This window comes from Acromyrmex echinatior, chromosome 10 (assembly GCF_024713525.1).
Source record: "Acromyrmex echinatior isolate Ae372 chromosome 10, ASM2471352v2, whole genome shotgun sequence".
NCBI lineage: Eukaryota > Metazoa > Arthropoda > Insecta > Hymenoptera > Formicidae > Acromyrmex > Acromyrmex echinatior.
In genome coordinates, this window is record NC_141861.1 from 11,612,894 (window position 1) to 11,635,576 (window position 22,683).

A 22,683-nucleotide genomic window follows, 5' to 3' on the forward strand; every position below is an offset into this window, starting at 1 on the left:
TACAGATTAACTATGGGCAGATTACCCGAGCATATAAGGGCTGATTCAAAGGTTTAGCAACATCGTCGATGCTTGAAATATTATAATTTGCCCTGCCATCGATCGTATATTGATGGTCCAGCGTTTATAAGAAATTGTCAACAACAAAAGGCTACGGTTTTTTTCACGCTATAAACGTACTTCCGATCGAATTGCATATCCTCGGATATCAATTTTGTGATCTAGGTACGCATTTAGAAAAACAATTGACTAGAGTGATTGAAGCATTAATCCGTTGGACGCGGCGTATTGCGAACACGACATAGCTTATTCGCAAAGATCTCTCGAAACGACACGTAGCTGACAAAATACTCGCTGAGGAGGTGCGGAAATATTCGGATTACCGCGAAAGATTCGACTCTTGGAGAGAGAGAGAGAGAGAGAGAGAGAGAGAGAGAGAGAGAGAGAGAGAGAGAGAGAGAGAGCTGATGCCACAGCTGTTTGAGCGGCTATGGAAATCAAAACGAAAATTGGAAAACGAAAAAGAAAGAGAAAAAGCCGATGAAAAAACGAATACTACCGGTGGCAAAACGCAGTGATATCTTACCTATTCTACTGCTGTTGGGAGTCTTCGGCTCGTTGGTTAGTGGCGCGGCAAGAGTCGCAAATGCTATAAACGATAATAAAGCCGCGCAACGTCAGTTGGAAGAACTGAAACGTCATAATCGCGTCATGAAAGGTTAAGGAGTTTATCTTGCTCCGTACAAGCGTGGATGAGGAGTCACAACGGAAAAAATACAAAAGATTTTAAAAAAACCAAAAATGTCGAAGGGTGTAACTACTAACGTACAACTGCAACAACTGGCAAAACGTATTTCATATTTTAGAGATATTTTTATGTATACTACCTTACCAACAGGGGGAGTATATCGAAACGAAAGCGGTATCGTAAATTTGGATAATACTAATGGACCAAGTACTCATTGGCAAAGCGGGGAGATCGTGCTGTTTACTTTGATAGTTTCGGCAATCTTCGACCACCGAAGGAATTGGTGCGATATTTGGACGTAACGCAAATCGAATATAATCCTATGTCTTATCAATGTTATGATCAAAGTAACTGTGGACAATTGTGTCTACAGATTTTACAGACAGTTGACGATCAATTTAAAAATTGACATTGCACTCTTTCAACTCAGTATTCATTCAAACATGTCACTGACATTTACGCTTACCGGTAAGAGTAGCGTCCTCGCGGCCTGCTACTTTCCGACCGTAGATTTGAGCGATGGCGATTACGAGCTCGGTTTGACGGATTTTAAAATTTACCATACAATATCTAATTCATTGAATATTAAGTTTTACTTTGATGAAGATGACAAAGAAATTGTCATTCTCGAAGAATCGTACGAAATATAACGTGACACAAACAAGTATCTAAGATGTGTAATTCTACAATTTCATCCTAATGATGTTGTGTGAGAGAGAGAACGCTTCGCAATGAGAATGAACAGTACCCATTGATTATTCATGCCAACAACAATACAATGAAAAATGAGATCAATGTGCTTATCGAGTAAATTTCACCAAACCTCACAATATTGGATCGCTGTTGGGATTTTCATCTAATCACGTGCTGGAGCCGCAACAGTGGCACGAATCAGATGTACCGATAAATATCATCAATGTAAATATCATTCGTATTGAATGCAACGTAACCACGGGCGCATACAGCAATGGTAAGTCCGTGCACACGATACATGAATTTTCATCGAGATGAAATGTCACCAAGAGATAAGATATCAGAAAAACACAGATCATTTATCTTCCGATCATCGTACGGAGCGTTACAGATTTAATAGTTCGCGTTGTGGATCAAGACGGACGATTACTCGATTTTCGTGGAGAAAAAAATCACCGTTAGATTGCATGTACGGAAACGGCAATAAAGTGATATGACAATGATAATATGAGATGCTTGTTTTGAACGAGACGAAACAGACTAGAGACATAATTTTTGCTAGAGGGACAACGATCAAAAATATTCGATCGTTCAGTAGAAGAAAGCTTACTGTATCAAACGTTAAATTTTTACAATCTTACATAAATTGGGCTTTATTGTACAAAATATCTGAGATGATTGATATCTTGAATATCGGAGGTAAGCCGATTTTTGACGATAGTCAAGTTCGAATTTTACACGTACAATCCGTACGTCAACACTACGTTTGAATATAGCGACGAGATAAGGATACCATACAACAGTAGGATTTATACGCTACCGTGTGAAAGTATTCTCTACGAAAGTAGGTTGACATCAAAGGAAAAAGATCAATTAAAACAGCCAACAATTGGAAGTAATTGCGTTCATGTTTGACAAAATTCGATATGAACTCAATGCAGAGATTGATCGTAATAGAAATATTGGAATAACCAGTACTCTAAAGAGCTATGCAATACAATGATTATGCATAATGTTGGACTTATTCTGAGTTTAATGCAAAAAGTTTGAAAAGAATGACACCTGATGGATATTTTAATTTTTGCGCTCAGCATGTTATTGGGCTTTTGCGAGAATTACAAACGTGTAGAAATTAACGCTCGTCACGAATTAATTTTAATACGAGCGCGCAACGACAACAATTGCATTGTGGGAGATATAGCGACTGAACCGACGCTTGAATTATTCCAAATACGATGGCGAATGCCTCACGTTATATTGAACGAAGTCAATAAATTATTCATGCTGCCTTGAAAAGCGGACAATATCTAAGAATGAGTTTCTATTCGTGGGATTTGTATGAGTATCCCTTATTGCAAAACATAACAAAGCATTCGGGCTATCAAGACTACGATTCAGCCAGAAAAAATTAGATATGTTCTCTTTACTCTGCAAACTGATAAAAAAAACATTATGAAAGCAACTAAAACTTACTTCGATCATTGTAAATTAACCAACGTGAAACTTTATCTAAACTCTGAATTTTATCCGCTGATTTGAATCTAGATTGACAAAACCGTTGTCTTATATGATATATATGTACGTTTCCATACGTCTTATTACCAAATTCCCTGAGAAAATCATGAAACATTATTGAACATGAAAAACTTTCTTCACTGTTATACTCACTGTTATACTCATCATTGATTGCTCGCGATAAAACGAATCCATGCAGATAGATGTGCGATTAGAATTTGAATTCAAGGAGAATGTACCCGCGAATACTACAGCCTATTGTCTTATTATACACGACCGCGTGATCAAATATAACTCAATGTCCAACGTAGTTGGGCAAAATTACGTAAATTATTATTGCTGAAAGAAAAAATATCCTCCCCCTCTTTTCAAGATTTTTTGCGATCGAGCACAGTCTTGAAAAGTCGTTTACCATGGCTTGCAATCGCACTCACGAGCGTAGCGCGTGATGACTTCATCGCGCGTGTTCGCAGTAATACTGTCTCTACTCGATAGGATTTCTTTCTTTTATTAGTTAGTATGCATTAATTTTAAAAGATTTTTAAGAAATGACGTAACTAATACTATTGCATCGGGCTATATTGTTACTACCTTCATGTTCAAAGTACCATTATGTGGCTTTAGGTTTCATTATGTGTCATTTTGCCGAAATATAAACAACATTGTTTTTTTGAATATTGAATATGTCGAATTTTGTGTCAACAAAATGCAATTTGCGGGAAGCTTTGCTTTTTTCCATTTGAAGACAAGTGCTAAAAGTCAACGAATGCTGTCGAAAGCTTGTGATGATTATACTCGATCGATTTCAATAGTGAGTACTGGTTTCGACACTATAAAAATGATTTTGACACGGAAGACAAGGAACGTCCAGGCCAGTCGAAAAAGTTTGCAGATGAGGAAGTGGAAGCTTTACTCGATCAAGATTCGAGTCAAACGCAAGAAGAACTTGCAGAATCATTAAATGTTGATCGATCAACGATTTCCAGATGTTTGAAGGCCATTTGGCAATGATTCAAAAGCAAGGAAATTGGGTGCCGTACGAGTTGAAGCCCAGGGACATCAAATGGCGCAAAATGACTGTGAATTGTTGCTTCAAAGATACAGAAGAAAAAGTTTTTTGCATCATATCGTGACGGCTGATGAAAAACGGATACGCTATGATAATCCGAAGCGCAAAAAATCATGGTGCAGGCCAAGTAGACTATCAACATCGACGGCAAAGCCGAATATTCATGGCATCAAGCTCATGCTCTATATTTAGTGGGATCAGCTGGGTGTAGTGTATTATGAGCTGCTCCAACCCAACGAAACCATCACTGGGGAATGCTACCAATAATAATTGATGCAATTGAACCGAGCATTAAAGCAAAAATGGCCAGATTACGCGAAAAGACACGACAAAGTGATTTTCCAGCACAACAACGCTCGGCCACATGTTGCGAAACTGGTCACGGAAACGTGAGAAACACTTAACTGGGATGTCCTATCACACCTGCCATATTCTCCAGATATTGTTCCTTCCGATTACCACCTATTTCAATCGATGACTGGCCTGTCTGAGCAGTGCTTTCATTCTTATGAAGATACCAAAAAATGGGTCGATTCGTGGATAGCCTCAAAAGATGTGTCATTCTTTCGACGTGGAATCCACCTATTACCAGAAAGATGGAAAAAAGTAGTGGCTAGTTATGAACAATATTTTGGACAATATTTTGAATGATCAATTTGTAATCATTTTTTCACAATAAAGCCGTATTTTTACCAAAAAATCCTTTAAAATTAATGCACACTCCCAATACAACGAGGATTCATCTGGTATTCAAAGGAACGCGATGGAAAATTTTGTCTTTAAGCGGCCAGTTCTGTGTGCAAAGTAAGATCTCGGAACCGATAGTTGGACACTAGGCACGAATGAGCGTACTACTCTTTATCAAAATTAATCGGGATATTCTACAGAACTGCGAACCTCGACAGTTCTCGTAACCGGCAGCTCAGCGAGAATGACAAAGGGGGCGGTACGTGATCGAGAATGGAGGATCATTTAGAGAAACGAATAGAGCAACGGCAATAAACCACATAGTAATTAATACGAGTAAATTGGTACAATATGTATTAAAATGATTAATTAAATATGTCGTATATGTTTACACGTATCGCCGAAATTAAGAGCTAGTCTCATCAACTCTGATTAACTTAGGCTACGATTCATTTGACGCTACAAATGCTTCGAAGCATTTTTTGATTGGTCAATTAGTAAAATCTTCTTTTTCTTGTTCAGAAGTCAATTAGTCAATTCTTTCTTTCAATTGGTCAATTAAATGCTTCGAATAGAGTGCTTATAAAAAAATCGAGTCAATGTGAAGTAAAATAGCGTCTAACAGGGACTCTATTAGAGAATGGTGCTAGACTCTCTATTACTTACTCTAGAGCGTAGAGGTGGAAGCTTTGATTAATAAAGTAGTGATATTATTTTAGATGTATCAAAATTATAAATAGGTAAGCTTATACATTATTATAAAGATTTCGAATTAAAAATATATAAAAGATACAGATATTATGTAATAGGAAAGCGTCGAAAATGATATTTTAACCTTGTTATCAATTAATTATCAATAATTTTAACGTCTCCTTCGCAGAAAACATATTAAAACATGACTAAAACATGATTAAAATATATTGTTAAAAAATTGTTAAAATATTGTTTAAAATTACTAGTATATAGCAATTTGACAATTGCAAGACATTTTATTGTAAAATAAAAGTTAAATGAAAGTGTTATTTCATTATTGTTTCGTATCATTGCTATTTCAGTTTTAAAGGTGTAAAACTAGGGTAACTGTTCCAATTACTGTGCCTGTCTTTATTAGTGTGTTTTTGTATTTCGATAAATCATAAAAAACTAGTACGAATAAATAAAAAAAAATATTTTTTCTTGTTAAGTTAAATTATTAATGCATATAATACCGAAGATAATATTTTATTTTTTGAGTATTAAAATATTTTAAATATTTTTCAAAAGATATGAGGAATTTATGTGAATCTAGCAATACGTACTGCAAGATTTTAAGCTTGTCCCTATTAATGTACCCTGGAGTTAAGAACGTTGTGTTATGAGTGTACATTGATTGCAAGTAGATAAAATTAAAGCAGCAATATTTAATAATTAATTCAATAATAAGCAAGTTAGCTAAAAGGCACATTAATAAGGACTATTCTAATTTAGCTATAAAAAACAGATCTACTTCTGTCAATATTTTGTAATTTAACATAAATTCTACTTGTCAATATTATATAATTTAACTTATCAATATTATATTATTTAACTTGTCAATATTATATAATTTAAATTCTATTCTCACAATTTCTAAAATCTAAATCACCTCGTTCACGAGACTCAAAGGGGATATAATAGCATCGATGATTGGTTCTGCCATTTTACTTTAAAGCCAATGAAAATTTTGACAAGATTGATGCGATTCTCTTATAGGGACTCTAGCTTTGAAATATTTGTAGCCAAATGGACCGTATTCCTTAGGCCGGGTTCACACCTTGACGGAAAAGCGGAAAGCGGAAAAACGGAAGCCAATCGGAACTCGCAGTAGTAGTAGGCGGTACATTTTATTTGTCTGTTCTGTCTTTCCGCGAGTTCTGATTGGCTTCCGCTTTTCCGCTTTTCGTTTTACATTTCGTTTTAAGGTGTGAACCCTTAGGATATATCCACACAGCTTGCATAGTCGCATAAATTGATTGAATAATTTTCTTTATGCATACGTTTATGCGATATGTGGCGCAATTCGTTGGCATGGCGATGAGGAATGTAAATTCTGTACATAAGGTATGCAACATTCAATGCGTGAAATAATAGATAAATATTCACAAAACATTGAAGGATGAATTTACTAACCTCGTTCCATAGCAGTCGACAGGAATCGATGTTGAGTGAATTGATAGTAAATTCAATATGCAGCTATTATAAATTTTATTCCAGCCAATCAGAAAAATATCTCGATCACGTGACACTTTGCGAATCTTTGTTATATTTACTATAGGGTCTCTAGATCGATTAGATTAGTCAGAGTTGGTGAGACTTAATGCCTGTTTTGCAATAGAGTCTCAAGTCGTAAGCCATAAGAAATTGACCAATCAGTTACGTGAGAAGTATAATCGACTATGATTGATTAATCTTTTACCGCTTACCGCTTACGATTTATTGTAGAACAGGTCTAAGACTACATTCCAAGATCGTGTTCCAAATTTACAGCCAGCACTGAAAATGCTACAGTTTACGTTATGTGCAGTATAGAGGAAAATTTTATTCAAAATGCTGTAGTATACATTACATGTCATATATATTTCGAGTAAAATTTTCCTCGAAAAAGATGTTTTGGAATTAGCTTAAGATTATCATTTAATAGGAAGTTACTAATTAGTACTTGTATCAAGCAGGATGAGTGCTTTCCATTTAATGACACAAGTTGACACAAGTCAACACAAGTATCATTTTATTTTTGTCACTCTCTGAATGTCAAAAAGGATAGAAAAAAACGATGCTTGTGTCGACTTATGTCATCAAATGGAAAGCATCCGATGTAAAGTAGGTCTTTGGATGTTGGGTGACACCCGAGTGGGGAATCCGAACGCACTCCTGGATATCTGACACTGAAAAAGTTCTAACTCAGTGCGCACTAGTGCAGTCTGTCGAATTTGCTATAAGTATTATTCATGACATTTATGACATCACTCATATACTTATGCATTGATTATCATTGATATTAATCATTGGTAAAATGGTGATATCAGTGAATACAAATGAAAATCAGTGAGGAATTTTCGAAAGATTATCGTTTTCCGAGGAATGTCGAAGTAATCTAAAAGCGCTCGCGAATGTGTGACGCGCTCCGATAATAATAATAATAATAATAATAATAATAATAACAATAACAACAACAATAATAATAATATACAGAATGCAAACGGCTCATTTTTATTGCCATCTCGCTTGGGGTGTTTGGTGTTTCCTACAAGGTAATAACGCATTCTTGATTATGCCTAATTACGCACGTTTCTCATGTCATTTCGTGTTATTATTGTTACATCAATATTTCTTCTATTCTCTGTATGTCACAACACTTTTTTATTTGTACATGTCAATTGTAATAAGTGACATTGCGTCACCATTTTTAATCAAGAGTATTTTTTTTTATTTTCAGTTATTGCCAAGGACTATGTTCAACTGTCACAAGATGGACCAGTTGTACTGGGTGGGACGATCACTTTCAGAGCAGATGTATACAGAGATGGCAAGCGACCAAAAGATAGTTTCATATACATATGGAACGATAATTCATTAATGAAACATAAATATGAGGTTACAATATTTTTCATTAGTTATGTTACAATATAAACTGTCATTTAAAATTAACTGTATTCTCAGCAGAAAAAGCAACTGTACTTTCAAATTGTTATTTTTCTTTAATATGATTATACATTTTGATTTAGTAAGGATAAGATAATCATATTAAAGAATTTTACAATAATTGCAAAGCTTTTTCTGCTAAACATAACCATTATTACTTTTAGCCATATTCAGTTATTTCATTTGTTCTTTGACATAAAAAATTCTTGAATGTAGGAAATATTTAATATTATTTAATTTTATAATTTGTTTCATGGATCATTTATTTTTTATGTTAATATTATAATGTGTTATCATTTTTATGTACTCTGTAACATTTTAGAGCAAAGAAACGTCAAATACAACAACATTTTGGAGCATAAGTTATCCACGTGAAAACAACATTCCTGGAAACTATACAGTGGAATTAGAAGTCAAACATCTTACTTATTCAATTTTTTGGGTATTTTATGCAAGTGCTCGTATTGAGTTCGAAATTTCTGGTAAACTTTGTTGATGTTGACGAAATTTTTCTAACTATTTCTCTGTCAAATGTTATATTTTATTATCTGCTTTAATTTCAGAATCTCTTAATGGTAATATAGCCATGAAACAAGCTAATAAAACCATAGCGGGAGAATATATCTCCTCTACAAATGAAACCAAACTAATGATAGACTTGCGAAAAGGAGATTACGACTTTATAATGCAGAAAGCAACAACGATATTGACGTATTGGTTTATTGACTGCAAGTATTACGGTCAGACAAATGATTTTGCTTTCGTTTATAATTTTACAAGTCCTGGTATAACATACGAAGTAGGAGCTTTAGTGATCGCTTCGTACGACCCGCCAACAACCACAACTATAGCACCTACAACTACGGTCGCACCTGTTAATGTGACAACAGTTGCACCCAATATTACTACCACAAAGTCGAATGGGACTCTTGTCACAGTAATAACATTACCGATAACTGTTACGAGTGTAAAACCTCCAATGAAGTCTACAATTGCACTTCCAATTAATACAAGCACGATAGAACCTACCAACATATCGTTGCCATACATTTGCTCAAATACATCTCTCATTCCACCAGATCCTAAGAAAACATATGGATACTTTTACAAGAAAATCCATGTTCGTGGTTAGTAAGATATGCAATTGACATTTTATTGATATTTAGAACTTTTATAATTTTTAATTTTTTAATAAATATCTTCAGCTCCCGTGTCAAATATCTCAGTGGAAGGTACGAATTGGATCCAACCATGGGACATGCTATCTTTGAATATAACTTGCAAGGGATCGGGTCCGTTTTCTAAGTGTCTTCAATTTCACCGTGGAAAGTACAATGCAACGGGAAATGAAACGTGTGATGTAAATCCTGATTTGCCCTCGTGCAATTTTTCCATTCTTCATTATTTTCTTGAGCCTGGTGTTTACACAATATTAATCATACTAAACAACGAAGTTAGTACACAGATTTATCCACTAACGATAAACATTTATAAAGGTAAATTCCTTTACTGCGATATCTTTACTAATACCGTTTTCTTTTGGTTGCACTAGTGTACACTGAGTATTAAAACTGTTGTACACTGATTTAAATGGTGTAAAAGTTAAATTCAAATATTTTGAATTATAAAATACAGATTTTACTTAACGGCACAATAAAATATATTGACGATTGGCTTAATCTGTTTTTATATACTTACATTAAACATACATCTTTATGTCAATTTGTGACGGTTTTAACATGCACTCAGTATGCACTAGTGCAGCCAAAAGAAAACGCTATAAGTATTGTAATTTATGGATATACACAATGATAATATTCACATTAACTTTCTTACAGTAACAACAAAACCGCAGTTATCGGTTATCGTAGTGCCAGTTTCTTGCTCAGTTGTTGCTGTGGTGCTGATAGTATTCGGCGTGGCGTATTATATCCAAAGTAGAGCGAGATTCACGATAGAAGTCGCGGACTTTGATTTTGGACAAAGTAATCCAGAGATGGAGTATAAAACGTTTACAGAACGTTTACGGGATTCATTTAATAACACTGTAAGACTTGGCAGCAAGCAGCTAAGCGTACGCTATTACGGCAGCATGAATCATTAAAACATACGGGCTGTACGAAGCTATGTGATCTCTATTGCCATCTCTTTCTGTTGCTTTTTAAATGCAGTATGGTTTATTTCTTTTTCAGTTTTTTGTTGGTTTCTTATGCTTTGATTTGCCTGTCGCAGATTTGATCTGATAAAAACGAAAAAAAACATCAACATGAAATTTTTTTTAATAACAGACAACTTTTTTTATTTTTTCTACTTATTAAAAAAATTTATATCGATCTATTACTAATATATGAACTGTTTATTATATATAGGGATATAAACCACTCAGCAATCCACAAACACTTCAGTGATGCATGAAAACGAGAAGTAATATTTTTAAAAGCGACAAAGGTTGGAACAAAAGTTTCTGCAAGGAACGAGAGAAAATGAGTAATCATCGTCATGCAAAAATATCCGTCGGCAAATTTAACGACATTACTAGTGAAGAGGTCTGTCGAATGCTATTGTGCTAATAGATATTGGAAAATTTGATTTAAAGATAAACTGGCTATAAAAAGAATGAAAAGACAATGTTGTACAATTTTTAACATTATTGAATGATGAAATCGAGATTGTACATAGATGAAAAAATTACAATGTATATATAGGCTGTGAATATAATATGTAATAGTGTATTTTTTTTTAGAATTGCTCTTAACATGAAACACAGGAGAATTTGATATTTTTTTAAGGTTGCAATGAGAATTATCTCAACTTACATCCCTTTTATAGTTTCATGCATTATTGCTTTGATTTGTTGTTTATTAGCAATAAATGTTTTGCACGTATGCGATAGTGAGTTTTAAAGAAAAAAAAACAATAGCATCATTTATTAACTTGTAACATTTACACACATATACATATACACGCATGCATATGTACATGCGCGTATAGAAATCCATGAAGAGGCTTTATTGAAAAGCAAAGTAAAATCAAGCGCATTCGTAAATTTTTAGATGGTACATTGTATTTATAGTTGATTAATAAGTACATTTTTCAGAAGATTTTGATTGAAATAGAATCATTTTAGATGAAATTTATTTATCACGAGACACATCCAAGAATTAACTCCGAAAATGTAATAATCGCAGTATTGTGACATAAGAATAAATATTTATCTGCTTATCTTTAATAAAGAAAAAAGAAATGTTATACTATTGTTTCTAGTTTATTATTTGGCGATTGTCGAGATATTATCGATACATTACATCGGACTCGTTGCAGTTGTGTAATACTTATTAAAGTTATTGTAATAATATTGTAATATATATTTTCATGTTGAATTAGTTTTAATTTTGATATAAAACAAAATGTAAATATTTTAATCGGCATTGAACTATTGATCGAATATCCACCGATGAAACATCAGTTAACGAATACAACAAAAGCTTGAAGAAATTTTGTGGAAAGTTTTACGCGGGGTCTATAACAGAAGTCGTAGTCTTAAGTCGTAAAAAATTAACCATTCAGTCGAATATGAGAAGAATAATCGATTATGATTGGTCAATTTTCTACGACTCAAGATCCTACGATCGTTAAGGTGAAATCACATGGTGCTGAAAACGAATGCGTCATAGAAGCAATCAATCAGCATTATTCTGCGTTATTCCGAATAGTGCTAATTGGTTGTTTCAATGATGCATTCTCTATTCCGTAGTAGTTTTCTGCACCGTGTGATTTCACTCTACGATTTGTAGACCTCGCATTAATGCCTGTTCTACAATAGGGTGGCAAGCCGTTAGCTGTAAGAAATTGGCCAATCACAATTAAGTGTAAGAAGAATAATCGACTATGATTGGTTAATTTCTTACGGCTTACTACTTACGATTCTATTGTAGAACAGGCCTATAGCCTGCAGTACATGATGCTTATTTTCTTGCTGGATTGCTAGCAGGATTAGAATCTTGCCACCGTATTGGCTGCAATACTGATAGTGCCATCCCATATACGGAATCGGAACGACGAAACAGATTTTTTACTAGAAATGAGTTCACTAGTACTCTCCATTCTGTAAGAAGTTTTTCTACTGTAAAAAGAAACCATCGAAATTATGGCTAGAACGATATCACAGTATAGGTAAAAACAGTAGTTTCATTCAGCCATAAATAGAGGCAACATTTCTGCGATTATTAACATGGCGTATCAAATCAGTTCCCCTATTCCCTAAGATTTTTGCTCTTGTAGGTGCTCATGCGCAATTTTCAATATGAGACTACTGTTCTTATATATACTGACAGTATAAAGACAATATGGGGTGTATTCAGAATGACAACCGCTCATTAAGCGCTCTTTTATCTGATTGGTTTATATTTTAGGATCTAATGAAATATGTCAATCAGACGAAAGAGCTTATTGAGCGCTCAGTGAGCGATTGTCATTCTGAATGCACTCATTGAATCAACAGAATGTCATGTCGATTGCAGGCTATGTTGATACAGCTATTATTGATGTGGTTGAGAATTTGACAACTTCGAAGAAAATTAATAATAATTCTTATTTTTTAATACAACATATTCTTATACATACGTAATTCAATTGATGTCAACAATTCTTCAAATAATTCCAATGTTATTCTGAAATAATTGGAGATCTCATGATCGATCGTTTGCATTTCAACGACTAAATTGTCAACACTTGCGTCTTGAAAATGCCTTGTTCTTTGTGTAAACATTGGTCCGTATTTAGAACGCGCTTTTATCGATAAAAGCGCGCTTGTATCTCTGAAATTCTATAGTATACGTAACGTAAATTATAGCATGTTAGCGCGCTAACATCGCTGTAAGCGCATTCTAATAAAATACGAACCATAGACTATAACCAGAATTTTCATTTTCTTGTATATTTCTACTGTTGCAATAGAAAGTTATAAGCAAAATAAAATTTTCGCATATTCTTATAGCGTTTTTCACTGGCAGAGCTATGCGCACTCTATGCACTTTAAAGCCGTTGTACGCAAATCGATATAAAGATGTACGTTTAATAAAAATATAGAAATGAATTAAACCACAAAACCTTTAATACATTTTATTATGCTATTTGATAAAATATATTAGATATTTTATTAATTGAGATCTCTCACTTTTACAGTCAGAATAAGGGGCTCCGCACAATAAAACGAACAAGAAACAGAGAACAGAGAATAAGAATTTCAATTTATCAGAAACTGTGTATTCCACAATACATGATTTTTGATTGTTGAAATTCGTATTCTCTGTTCTCTTTTCCCTATTCTTTTTATCGTGCGAAGCCCCTAAGTTAATGTACAACAGCTTTAATGCGCACTGAGTGCGCACCAGTTCTGCCAGTGAAAAATGCTATTACATACCGGAATAGCACGCCAACTTAGCACATTTCTTGCCTTTCGCAATAATTTTAATATTAGTAATAATACTACTTCTTTATCTATCATTGTATTGGGTCATCTAAAAAGTATCCGCGGTTTTTAGATGACCCAATAGATTTACAAAAAAAGTTTCTGAATATTCAATTTTTAGATTCAACCAACTCAGCTGAACATGCCGTTCCATAAGAGGCTTCGCACAATAAAAGAAACAGGGAACAGAGAACAGAGAATAAGAATTTTAATCTATCAGAAACTGTATATTCCACAATACATGATTTCTGATAGGTTAAAATTCTTATGCTCTGTTCTCTGTTCCTTTTATTGTACGGAACCCCTTAAAAATTTCTCTATCCATTCCATATAGCCGGAACGCACTGGAATTTTGGTAACAAAATATATTTTATTCTTATAATTCAGTATTTTTGAGTATTTGAAATAAAGTTATAAATAAGATAATTGCACAAATTATGCATATTACTGCTTTAATCCCATTAAAATAATAAAATATCGATTAAATTAAACTAATTTCGGTTTCACTAATGCCGATCAAGCTTAATCGTATTAACTGTCAACCGCAATTGGTCGATTCTACTAAACAGCAAAACACACGCGATTGGTCAGTCAATGGCCGATTAAGTTAACTAGTGTTAATGAAATTGGCTTTTAGCTTGTGACTGAAACGACATTTCGTTCATTTCCATTCCATTCCGGCTACATGGGACGGGAAAAGGAATTTCTCATGGAATGGAATTGTAGTAAACTCAATTTTTTTAATAAGAAATCCGTTCCGTCGTTTTGATTCCGTGTACAGTCGGTCACAGAAAGGTTGCAACACCTTTTTTCGATGGGTTTCGGAATGCTGCGTGCTCATCGAGCGATTGGTTCTTCTTTCATCCACAAATAAGAACTAATCGCTCGTGAATAGGCTGCATTCCGAAACTCATCGAAAGAAAAGTGTACTCTGCACTGACAGCATCGTAGCCAATACAGTGGCAATATTCAATCCAGCAGGAAAACGAGCATCGTGTGCCGCTGGCTTAATTTACGCTGGCTTAATTACGCTGTCTACAACAGAAGGTTATAACGGTCGTAGAATCTATTGCACAGAATTATTGTATACGAAATTCCGTAACAGTGACCGTAAAGCAGGGAGCACAGACTCTTACATAACACATAAAACATAAAGCATAAGAAAATCAACCAATCAGAATCCTTTATCTTACGGAAAGGAAGGAAATAGAGCACTTTGATTGGTTCATTTTTTTATGCCTCATGTGTTATGCATTATGCAAGAGACTGTGCTCTCCGCTTTATGATGTGGATGTTTGTACGAAAACTATGTTCATGTCCACTAAGAAGGCCTGACTCGAAGCTTTTTGGTCGGCCGCGGCGTTTCGTCCCGGTCCCACACTACTAGATTCATCAGTAAGGCAATGTAGTGTGGGACCTGCCTTAGACGCCTGGAATAAATTTAGATTGATGTTCTATTTAAAGGGAATTCGCGTGGCTCCACAATGGTATATACACAATTTGCATAGCCGCATAAATATACGCATAAAGAAAATTATTCAATCGTATTTCTCTTACAAAGTCGCACGTAAAATGTGATTTATAATTATATAATAATTTTCTTTATGCATACATTTATGCGGCTATGTAAGTTTATGTGGATCAAAGACGTAGAGCATAGACTGCTCGATCGTATCTAAGTAGTATGGTCGACAAAAATGAGAGAGAAAGATGGAAGATGGCCAATCTTTATCTTTTTTGAATCAACAATATAACGAGAGAGAGAATAAGAGGGAGAGATAACACTGTTACGGTACATTACTATAGCGATATGCGGCGCAATTCGTTGGCATGGTGATGATGGATGTAAATTTTGTACATAATCCAACACGAAGTCGACTATAAGTTGATCGGAGAAGTCAAGAGTCGACTTGAAAGTCAGCCCGAATGTCGACTAATAGTCGACTAATACTTGACGAATGTCTAAAAAAGAGTACTGTACGACTACTGTAATCGACTATAAGTAGACTGGAGAAATCAAGAGTCGACTTTTTAATCAAATCTAAATGTCGACTATTGTCTCGAAAATAATTGACTATTATTAATCCAGTTAACTAAAATTGACAAATTATCGAATAATCAATTTCTGTATGGTTAATGTTCCACTTCTTTGTTAAGTTATTGGGCACGACTGAAAGATATGACAACTGAAAGATATCTTATAATTATTAGTGCCCAATAAATGAACACAGAAGTGGAAAAATTAACTATCCAAAAATTGACTTATTATGAATTATTCGGTAACTTATTATCAATTTTGATTAGCTGAGAAGACTTATAATAAATTTTATTTTCCAAAGAAGCACAATATACTCATGTAAACTCTTATTGTCATATATAATCAGTTATACATCAGTTGTACAGGAATGAACATTTTGAAGAAATTTATATAATAAATACAACTATTTTAATACAACTATTAGCGATAATATTGTTCTATAATAAATTACCCAAACACGTTTTTGAAAATGTTCATGCAAAACAGAATTATTATTATTTACGCAGGTAAAACAAAATAGACAGGGTAATGCGATGATGCAATACAAAATATACATTTTGCTATATATACATTGTTCGAGACAAAGCGAAACAGACAATTTTTTGCAGATTCGGTGTACGTGCGACATGTGGATCGGAAGCTTCTAGAAGAATTCCAAGTGTTTTTAGAGGTTTCCAAAACACAAACTTGGCCATCACATCGTCAATAAAGTCGAAGTTAAGTCGCATGTCGTACGTCGTTTCAACCACTATAACGGCAAGCTAACTTAGATCAGTCGCAGCGCACGCGCGCTCGCGTGACGCGAACGCGTAACATGCGTACCCCAATCAGGATTCCTAATTTATCGGGCGCGCATGGCAATAGCATACCGCTTGGCCATCGCGCTCGAAAATCGCCAATCGCTGTCCGAAACAGGGGATCATCTGAAATTTTTCAATTTTTTGAGAATCTCATAGACGATTATAAAAGGAAGCCTTTGTCCTTCAAAGAGGATAAAAGGCAAAATCGAGCAGCAATGTTTCTCTTCGCTGTTCTCGGTCAGAGTCAACGCTTTGCTACAAATGCAATCGCTTGGGAGACGCTCCGCCGCCAGAAAACCGTCGCGTCCGATTCGCGATCAAGAATTCGCATAAATCGAACTTCAGCTAAAACGTCTCACACAAAATTTTCTCGCTACCGCTCTCGCTTTAACTCGCTCTCGAACATTACTGATCCTTCGAACCGGATTCGTCTTCGCCGAATTTATCGTTCGTTCGGGAATACCATCGCGTTCAGTGCGCGTATTATCTAAAGGAATAGAAAGAGAACGTAAGTAAGTGAAATTATGATTGACGAAATGAATACCTTGCTGACCGCTCAGAGTGACATCCACGGTCGCATGGCCAGATCAGTGGCCAATTTAAAGAAGATGGGGATGGCCAACATCACTTTCCACTCCGTCGAAACCCGCTCAGCGTTTCTCGATTAACTGTGGACGAAGTTCGAAAAACAACACGAGCGCAACGTTTTTTTGGGAGCAAGAAAAGGAATCTTCCGCCCCAGTGTACATCATGCGAGACGAGCAATGATGCGAGGAAATCTTTGCTCGAACTCACAGCCGCACCGCTACAGGAAGGTACGTCGTGCGACTGCCATTTGCCGCGCCACCAGCAGCACTCGGTGACACTCGCCAATCAGCCGAGCGACTGCTCACCGCCATGGAGCGACGGTGCGAACGCGACGTTCGATTCGAACTCCTATATCACGTCTTTCTAAAAGAATACGAAGAGTTGAATCACATAGAGTTAGTGCCAAAGTTATCGGATTCACAAGCAAAATGCTACCTACCTCATCATGGAGTGCTCCGAGAAACGAGCGCGTCGACCAAACTCAGAGTAGTCTTCAACGGATCTCAGAATACAAGGTCCGGTAAGTCACTAAATACTCAGCTATTAGTCGGCGCTAACTTGTTGCCATCGCTCATGTGCTGATGGCGGCACTGATACGCGATCGTGACGGACATTGAAAAAATATACCACCAAATTCTTGTGGCGCCTGAGGACAGAGATTATCAACGCATTCTCTGGCGTCACTCACTCAACGATCCGATTCGCGAGTATCGATTGAACACGGTGACATACGGTCTGTCGTGCGCGCCATTTCTCGCTATCCGTACACTTCGTCAGCTCGCCGACGACGAAAACGCAAGATTTCCGCGAGGTTCCGCCGTACTGAGACACAACTACTACGTCGACATCATGACCAGAGCACACACTAAAGACGAGACAATCGCGAAGCAATCCGAGCTCCGTCAGCTGTGCATGGCGGGTTCCCGCTGAAAAAATGGGCTGCCAATCATCCTAAAATTCTCGTCGGCATTCCTGCGGATCATTGTCTCGCGGATTCGCGGTCGTGGGAACACGAGAGTCATGCAATGCTGGGCTTGCAGTGGCATCCGATCGACGATACATTCACCTTTTCAATTCAGAGCCGCTCCGTTGAAAAATTCACCAAGAGGAAGATTTTCTCGGAGATCGCGCGTTTATTTGATCCGCTCGGATGGTTGACACCAGCAGTGTTCCGCGCAAAAATCCTGCTTCAATCAACGTGATTGCAAAAGCTAGACTGGGACGCCCCGCTCCCTTAAGCAGACTTGTCTAAGTCTGCCATTGGAGTCGTTTCCTTGAGGAACTCTCAAGGTTTGAACAGCTTCGAATCAATCGCTGGTTGAACACGGGCGCCAAGAACGCGAAAGTCGAACTGCACGGATTCGCCGACGCGTCCGAACGAGGGTACGCAGCTGTGGTGTATCTTCATGTCATCAGCACTCATAATGTCAACGTTCTCCTACTAGCGGCAAAGAACAAGGTCGCTCCGATCAAGCCGGTGTCCTTGCCGCGATTGGAACTGCGCCACCGCCTTGCTCACGAAATTAGTCTCACACGCACGTACTGTTTTAAGCCTGTCCACAGCTCCAGTAACTCTTTGGTCCGATTTCAAGGTCATTCTCTACTGGATTCAAGGTCACGCCTCTCGATGGAAGACTTACGTGGCCAACCGCGTGTCCATGATACAAGAGGCACTTCCAGAAGGACAATGGCGTCATGTTCCCGGAAGGGACAACCCGACTGCGCCTCTCGGCGGGTAACATCAGGGAGAGCTTATGGATCATCCATTCTAATGGTCAGGCCCCTCTTGGCTGCTCAAGGACAACTCCACTTGACCTAACGCACAGCCTGAAGTTCCATCAGAGGAATTGCTCGAGCAACGCGTCCACTCTTGCACTGTCACGTCAAAGGTGGTCACGGAGTCGGAACTCCGATTCTCCTCACTTCATCGGCTCCTGAAGGTCACAGCGTGGTGCCTACGTTGGGCTGCGCCCAAGGAGGATGCCAACAAGAGAAGGAAGTCCGAAGTCGACCTTGACATCCGATGAGCTCGATGCTGCACTAATAGACAATGGATCCGAGCAGTTCAGGCACTGCATTATCCACACGAGGTCACTGCCGCAGAGGGTCAACGCTCAATGCCACCTCACAGCCTCGCAGTTGCCTTGAGTCCCTTCATCGACAAACAAGGGGTGCATCGACTGAAAGTCGCCTGAAGCACGCAGTTCTTTTTCCGGACGAGCGGCATCCGGAGCGGCGATAATCATTTCGCCGCACTCACACCTCGCACGCCTCTTGATATCATCATGTCACCGCCGAATGGAGGAGTGCAGTTGACTCTAGGCCTGTTGCGACTGCGGTATTAGATCTCTCGAGGGCGAGCTATAACAAAATACTGGCTGCATTGCGTCACCTGTACCAGATGGAGAGGAGCCACGTCGCAAGGTAACCTTCCTCAAGGACGCATAACTCTTGCACGTCCATTTCTCAGAATCGGCAAGGAATCCAGTAGCACTTCAACTCATCTTCCGCACCTCACTTCGGAGGGAAGCAGCAATAAAATCGACGAAGTACCATCTTCGAAGAGTAATCGGCGACGCCACGCTTACCTATGAGGAGATGAGCACTCTCCTAGCTCAGATAGAGGCCTGTCTGAATTCTCGACCCTTGCTGGCTTATCTGACGATCCCGACGACCTCTCTGCGCTCTCTCTAGGACTGCTCATCGGAGCTCCGCTGCTAGCCATTCCAGAACCGTCGCTCACAGAGAAGGCAACGAGCTCTCTCTCTCGTTGGCAGCATCTTCAAAAAATGCGTGATCATTTTTAAGAAAGGTGGTCACGCGAGTACCTGCATTCTTTGATCTCACGCTCGAAGTGATGCAAGGTAAGCACTGCGCCTCAGATTGGCTCATTGTGCCTCATCCACTTTCAGAGACGTCACTGCCAAGTAAATGGCCTCTAGTTCGCATCACTAAACTGCACTCAGGAGAAGACGACCCGAATGACAACTGTTCGCACAGCTTCTTCCGAGCTCATCCGATCTCTCAAATTGGTGATGCTGTCTGGACCTGCTGCCTTGACCACTCTACACGCAGAGCAGTAAAACTACACATTGTATCAAACCGCGCGATCTTCTTCAATGTACTCGCGTCAGTCAAAGCGCGTGTAATCACAGTAATGTTCGCATTGATCTTATTTACTTTTTGCAATTTTCAATGATGCGAATTTTTCAATTTCTTGATAATAATATATTTATCGCTTAATGCAATGTACTATACACTGTTTCATTTTCGCCATTTAGTTTCGAAATTATTCTGATTATGTTCGCAAATATTGCGCAACCAATGCTTTGTAATCACGATTATCCGCTAATTCCTTTTAATTGATGTCATAGCTAGATTATATGACCGCGTCTGCGTCATTACATTTCTTAAACAATTTCATATTGCTGTAAACTTAAACGTCTCCGATCATGCGTAAGCACAGGCTTCCGCGACATCGTGCGCTGTACGCGCAAACATCATCAGCCTGCGCCACCTGAAACTCCGCGATCTCCCAAGTAATTAACCGAACTCGCGACATCTGTACGCTTGCCAAGCGTGAGCGTTAATTTCGTCACTGTGTGACAAGGCGGGATGTTCGAGATATAACTGAAACAGACAGTTTTTTGCAGATTCGGTGTATGTGCGACATGCGGATCGGAAGCTTTTAGAAGAATTCCAAGCGTTTTTAGAGGTTTCCAAAACACAAATTGGCCATCACATCGTCAATAAAAACATAAGCTAAGCCGCATGTCGTACATACACAAATTTCAACCGCTATAACGGCAAGCTAACTCAGATCGGTCGCAGCGCATGCGCGCTCGCGTGACGCGAAACGCGTAACATGCGTACATCCCAATTAGGATTTCTGATTTAGCAGGTGCGCATGGCAATAGCGTACCGCTTGGCCAATCGCTGCCCGAAACAGGGGATCATCTGAAATTTTTCAATTTTGTGAGAATCTCATAGATGATTGTAAAAGGAAGCCTTTGTTCTTCAAAGAGGATAAAATCGAGCAGCAATGCTTCTCTTCGCTGTTCTCGGTCAGAGTCAACGCTTTGTTACAAGTGCAATCGCTTGGGAGACGCTCGCTCCGCCGCTAGAAAACCGTCGAGTTCGATTCGCGATCGAGAATTCTCGTAAATCGAACTTCAGCTAAAACGCCGTCTCATTCAAAATTTTCTCGCTGCCGCTCTCGCTTTAACTCGCTCTCGAAGATACATATATTTTTTCATTTAAGTACAAGAAGCTCTTACAAGAGATCAAAGTTAGACGGTGGGATAAATATTTCTACTCTTTCATATATTTCACATAACATATATTTTATTTCGTAACGTTTGAAATAATGGTAATCTCATAAATTAATTTTCGATCATCAATTTGCTATTAGCATCTTATGTATAAAGTGTAAAAAACTTATTGCGACAAATATTATCAAATATAGCCAGGGTTCAACCAGATTTCTCGATCTCTGGTCAGATATGCTTAATCTTTTAACTTCTGAAGATTGGGTAATATTTTGCATTAATCGATATGTATACAGAGTGTCCCATAACAATTAATTAATATTTCAGAGAGTGAAAGAAAATGAATCTTTGAACTAAAGGTTCCTTTGCTAATTTTGACTTAGATCATTACTTAAGTTATTAACTATTAAAGTTGATCGCAATCATATAGCACGCAGACGGAGTATGCAAGAGCATACCATGGGTATGCCAAGGGATTCTTCGCGCTTGCTCCCGCAATGTATTATTTCGACTGAAACTTATTCTAATTAATTAAAAATTATTCTAATTTTTCATATTAACAAATCAATCAATCAATCAATCAATCAATCAAGTCTGAGCCAAAGGAATTTTTAGTTCAAAATTTCATCCTCGTTCACTCCTTAAAATATTAATTAATTGTTTTGGGATACCCTGTTTAGAGAGCATACGCATACATGGCAATACATGGCAGCATGTGTATAAATATTTTCTTATATAAATATAATTATACTTATAGTAACTATATTCTTAATCTATTAAGTCGATGCAAAAATAATGTCGGTTTTTAGTCTTCAACTTTAAATAATATTTCAGCTCGTAGCATACTTTATTAATCGAAATAAAAACCGTTATTGATATAAATAAGTAGTGCGGAATCTACGCTTTAAAAATGATATTTATTAATATGGACACAAATATAACTTAAGTTACTAAACATTTATAATAGAAAATATAATACAGATTTAAGGGGAGTCAGTGCGAATGTATCGATACATTTTGACGATTTCTAAGTTTCATCACAACATGTTTTATACAAATCCTTTTCATTTATTCAATTGTATTATACTTAACTGCAGTGTTATATGGAGATTGAGAACACAATCACTTGTTAACCAAGAAGACAGGC

General features: G+C 37.2%; 1 protein-coding gene and 2 long non-coding RNA genes across 7 annotated transcripts; 1 reads left to right on the plus strand and 2 right to left on the minus strand.

Annotated features, from left to right (window-relative positions):
* Positions 1 to 7,603: 7,603 nt before the first annotated feature.
* On the plus strand, positions 7,604 to 11,616 carry LOC105143268 (uncharacterized). Of its 3 annotated transcripts, none has more exons than XR_015546349.1 (7): positions 7,604 to 7,981; positions 8,167 to 8,324; positions 8,695 to 8,854; positions 8,936 to 9,499; positions 9,578 to 9,868; positions 10,211 to 10,542; positions 10,742 to 11,616. XR_015546349.1 is itself a non-coding variant. In XM_011051463.2 (7 exons), the coding sequence occupies exons 1-6, from the start codon at positions 7,924 to 7,926 to the stop codon at positions 10,474 to 10,476; spliced, it is 1,497 nt and encodes a 498-aa protein (XP_011049765.1). In that variant the 5' UTR covers positions 7,604 to 7,923; the 3' UTR covers positions 10,477 to 10,488; positions 10,742 to 11,616. The 3 variants fall into 3 exon arrangements, 2 of the variants coding, with proteins under 2 accessions (XP_011049765.1, XP_011049766.1); XM_011051463.2 differs by having other exon boundaries at positions 10,211 to 10,488; XM_011051464.2 differs by having other exon boundaries at positions 7,608 to 7,981; positions 10,211 to 10,419.
* Positions 10,488 to 13,479, minus strand: LOC105143267 (uncharacterized). Of its 3 annotated transcripts, none has more exons than XR_015546352.1 (3): positions 12,996 to 13,479; positions 12,295 to 12,477; positions 10,488 to 10,611 (listed from the first exon to the last, which is right to left on the minus strand). It is a non-coding gene; the product is annotated as an uncharacterized LOC105143267 (long non-coding RNA). The 3 variants fall into 3 exon arrangements; XR_015546351.1 differs by lacking the exon at positions 10,488 to 10,611 and adding an exon at positions 11,619 to 12,211 and having other exon boundaries at positions 12,295 to 12,495; XR_015546350.1 differs by lacking the exon at positions 10,488 to 10,611 and adding an exon at positions 11,619 to 12,211 and having other exon boundaries at positions 12,996 to 13,472.
* Positions 13,480 to 16,191: 2,712 nt separating this feature from the next.
* Positions 16,192 to 18,411, minus strand: LOC147908329 (uncharacterized). The gene is made up of 3 exons (XR_015546488.1): positions 17,708 to 18,411; positions 17,225 to 17,631; positions 16,192 to 17,167 (listed from the first exon to the last, which is right to left on the minus strand). It is a non-coding gene; the product is annotated as an uncharacterized LOC147908329 (long non-coding RNA).
* Between the last annotated feature and the right edge of the window lie 4,272 nt (positions 18,412 to 22,683).

Excerpts from the sequence above, each read along its gene's own strand:
- LOC105143268 (XM_011051463.2), top strand. The coding sequence starts at position 7,924 with ATGCAAACGGCTCATTTTTATTGCCATCTCGCTTGGGGTGTTTGGTGT. Across the intron at positions 8,855-8,935 it reads TATTGAGTTCGAAATTTCTG|AATCTCTTAATGGTAATATA; the intron begins GTAAACTTTGTT and ends CTTTAATTTCAG. Across the intron at positions 9,869-10,210 it reads AACGATAAACATTTATAAAG|TAACAACAAAACCGCAGTTA; the intron begins GTAAATTCCTTT and ends ACTTTCTTACAG.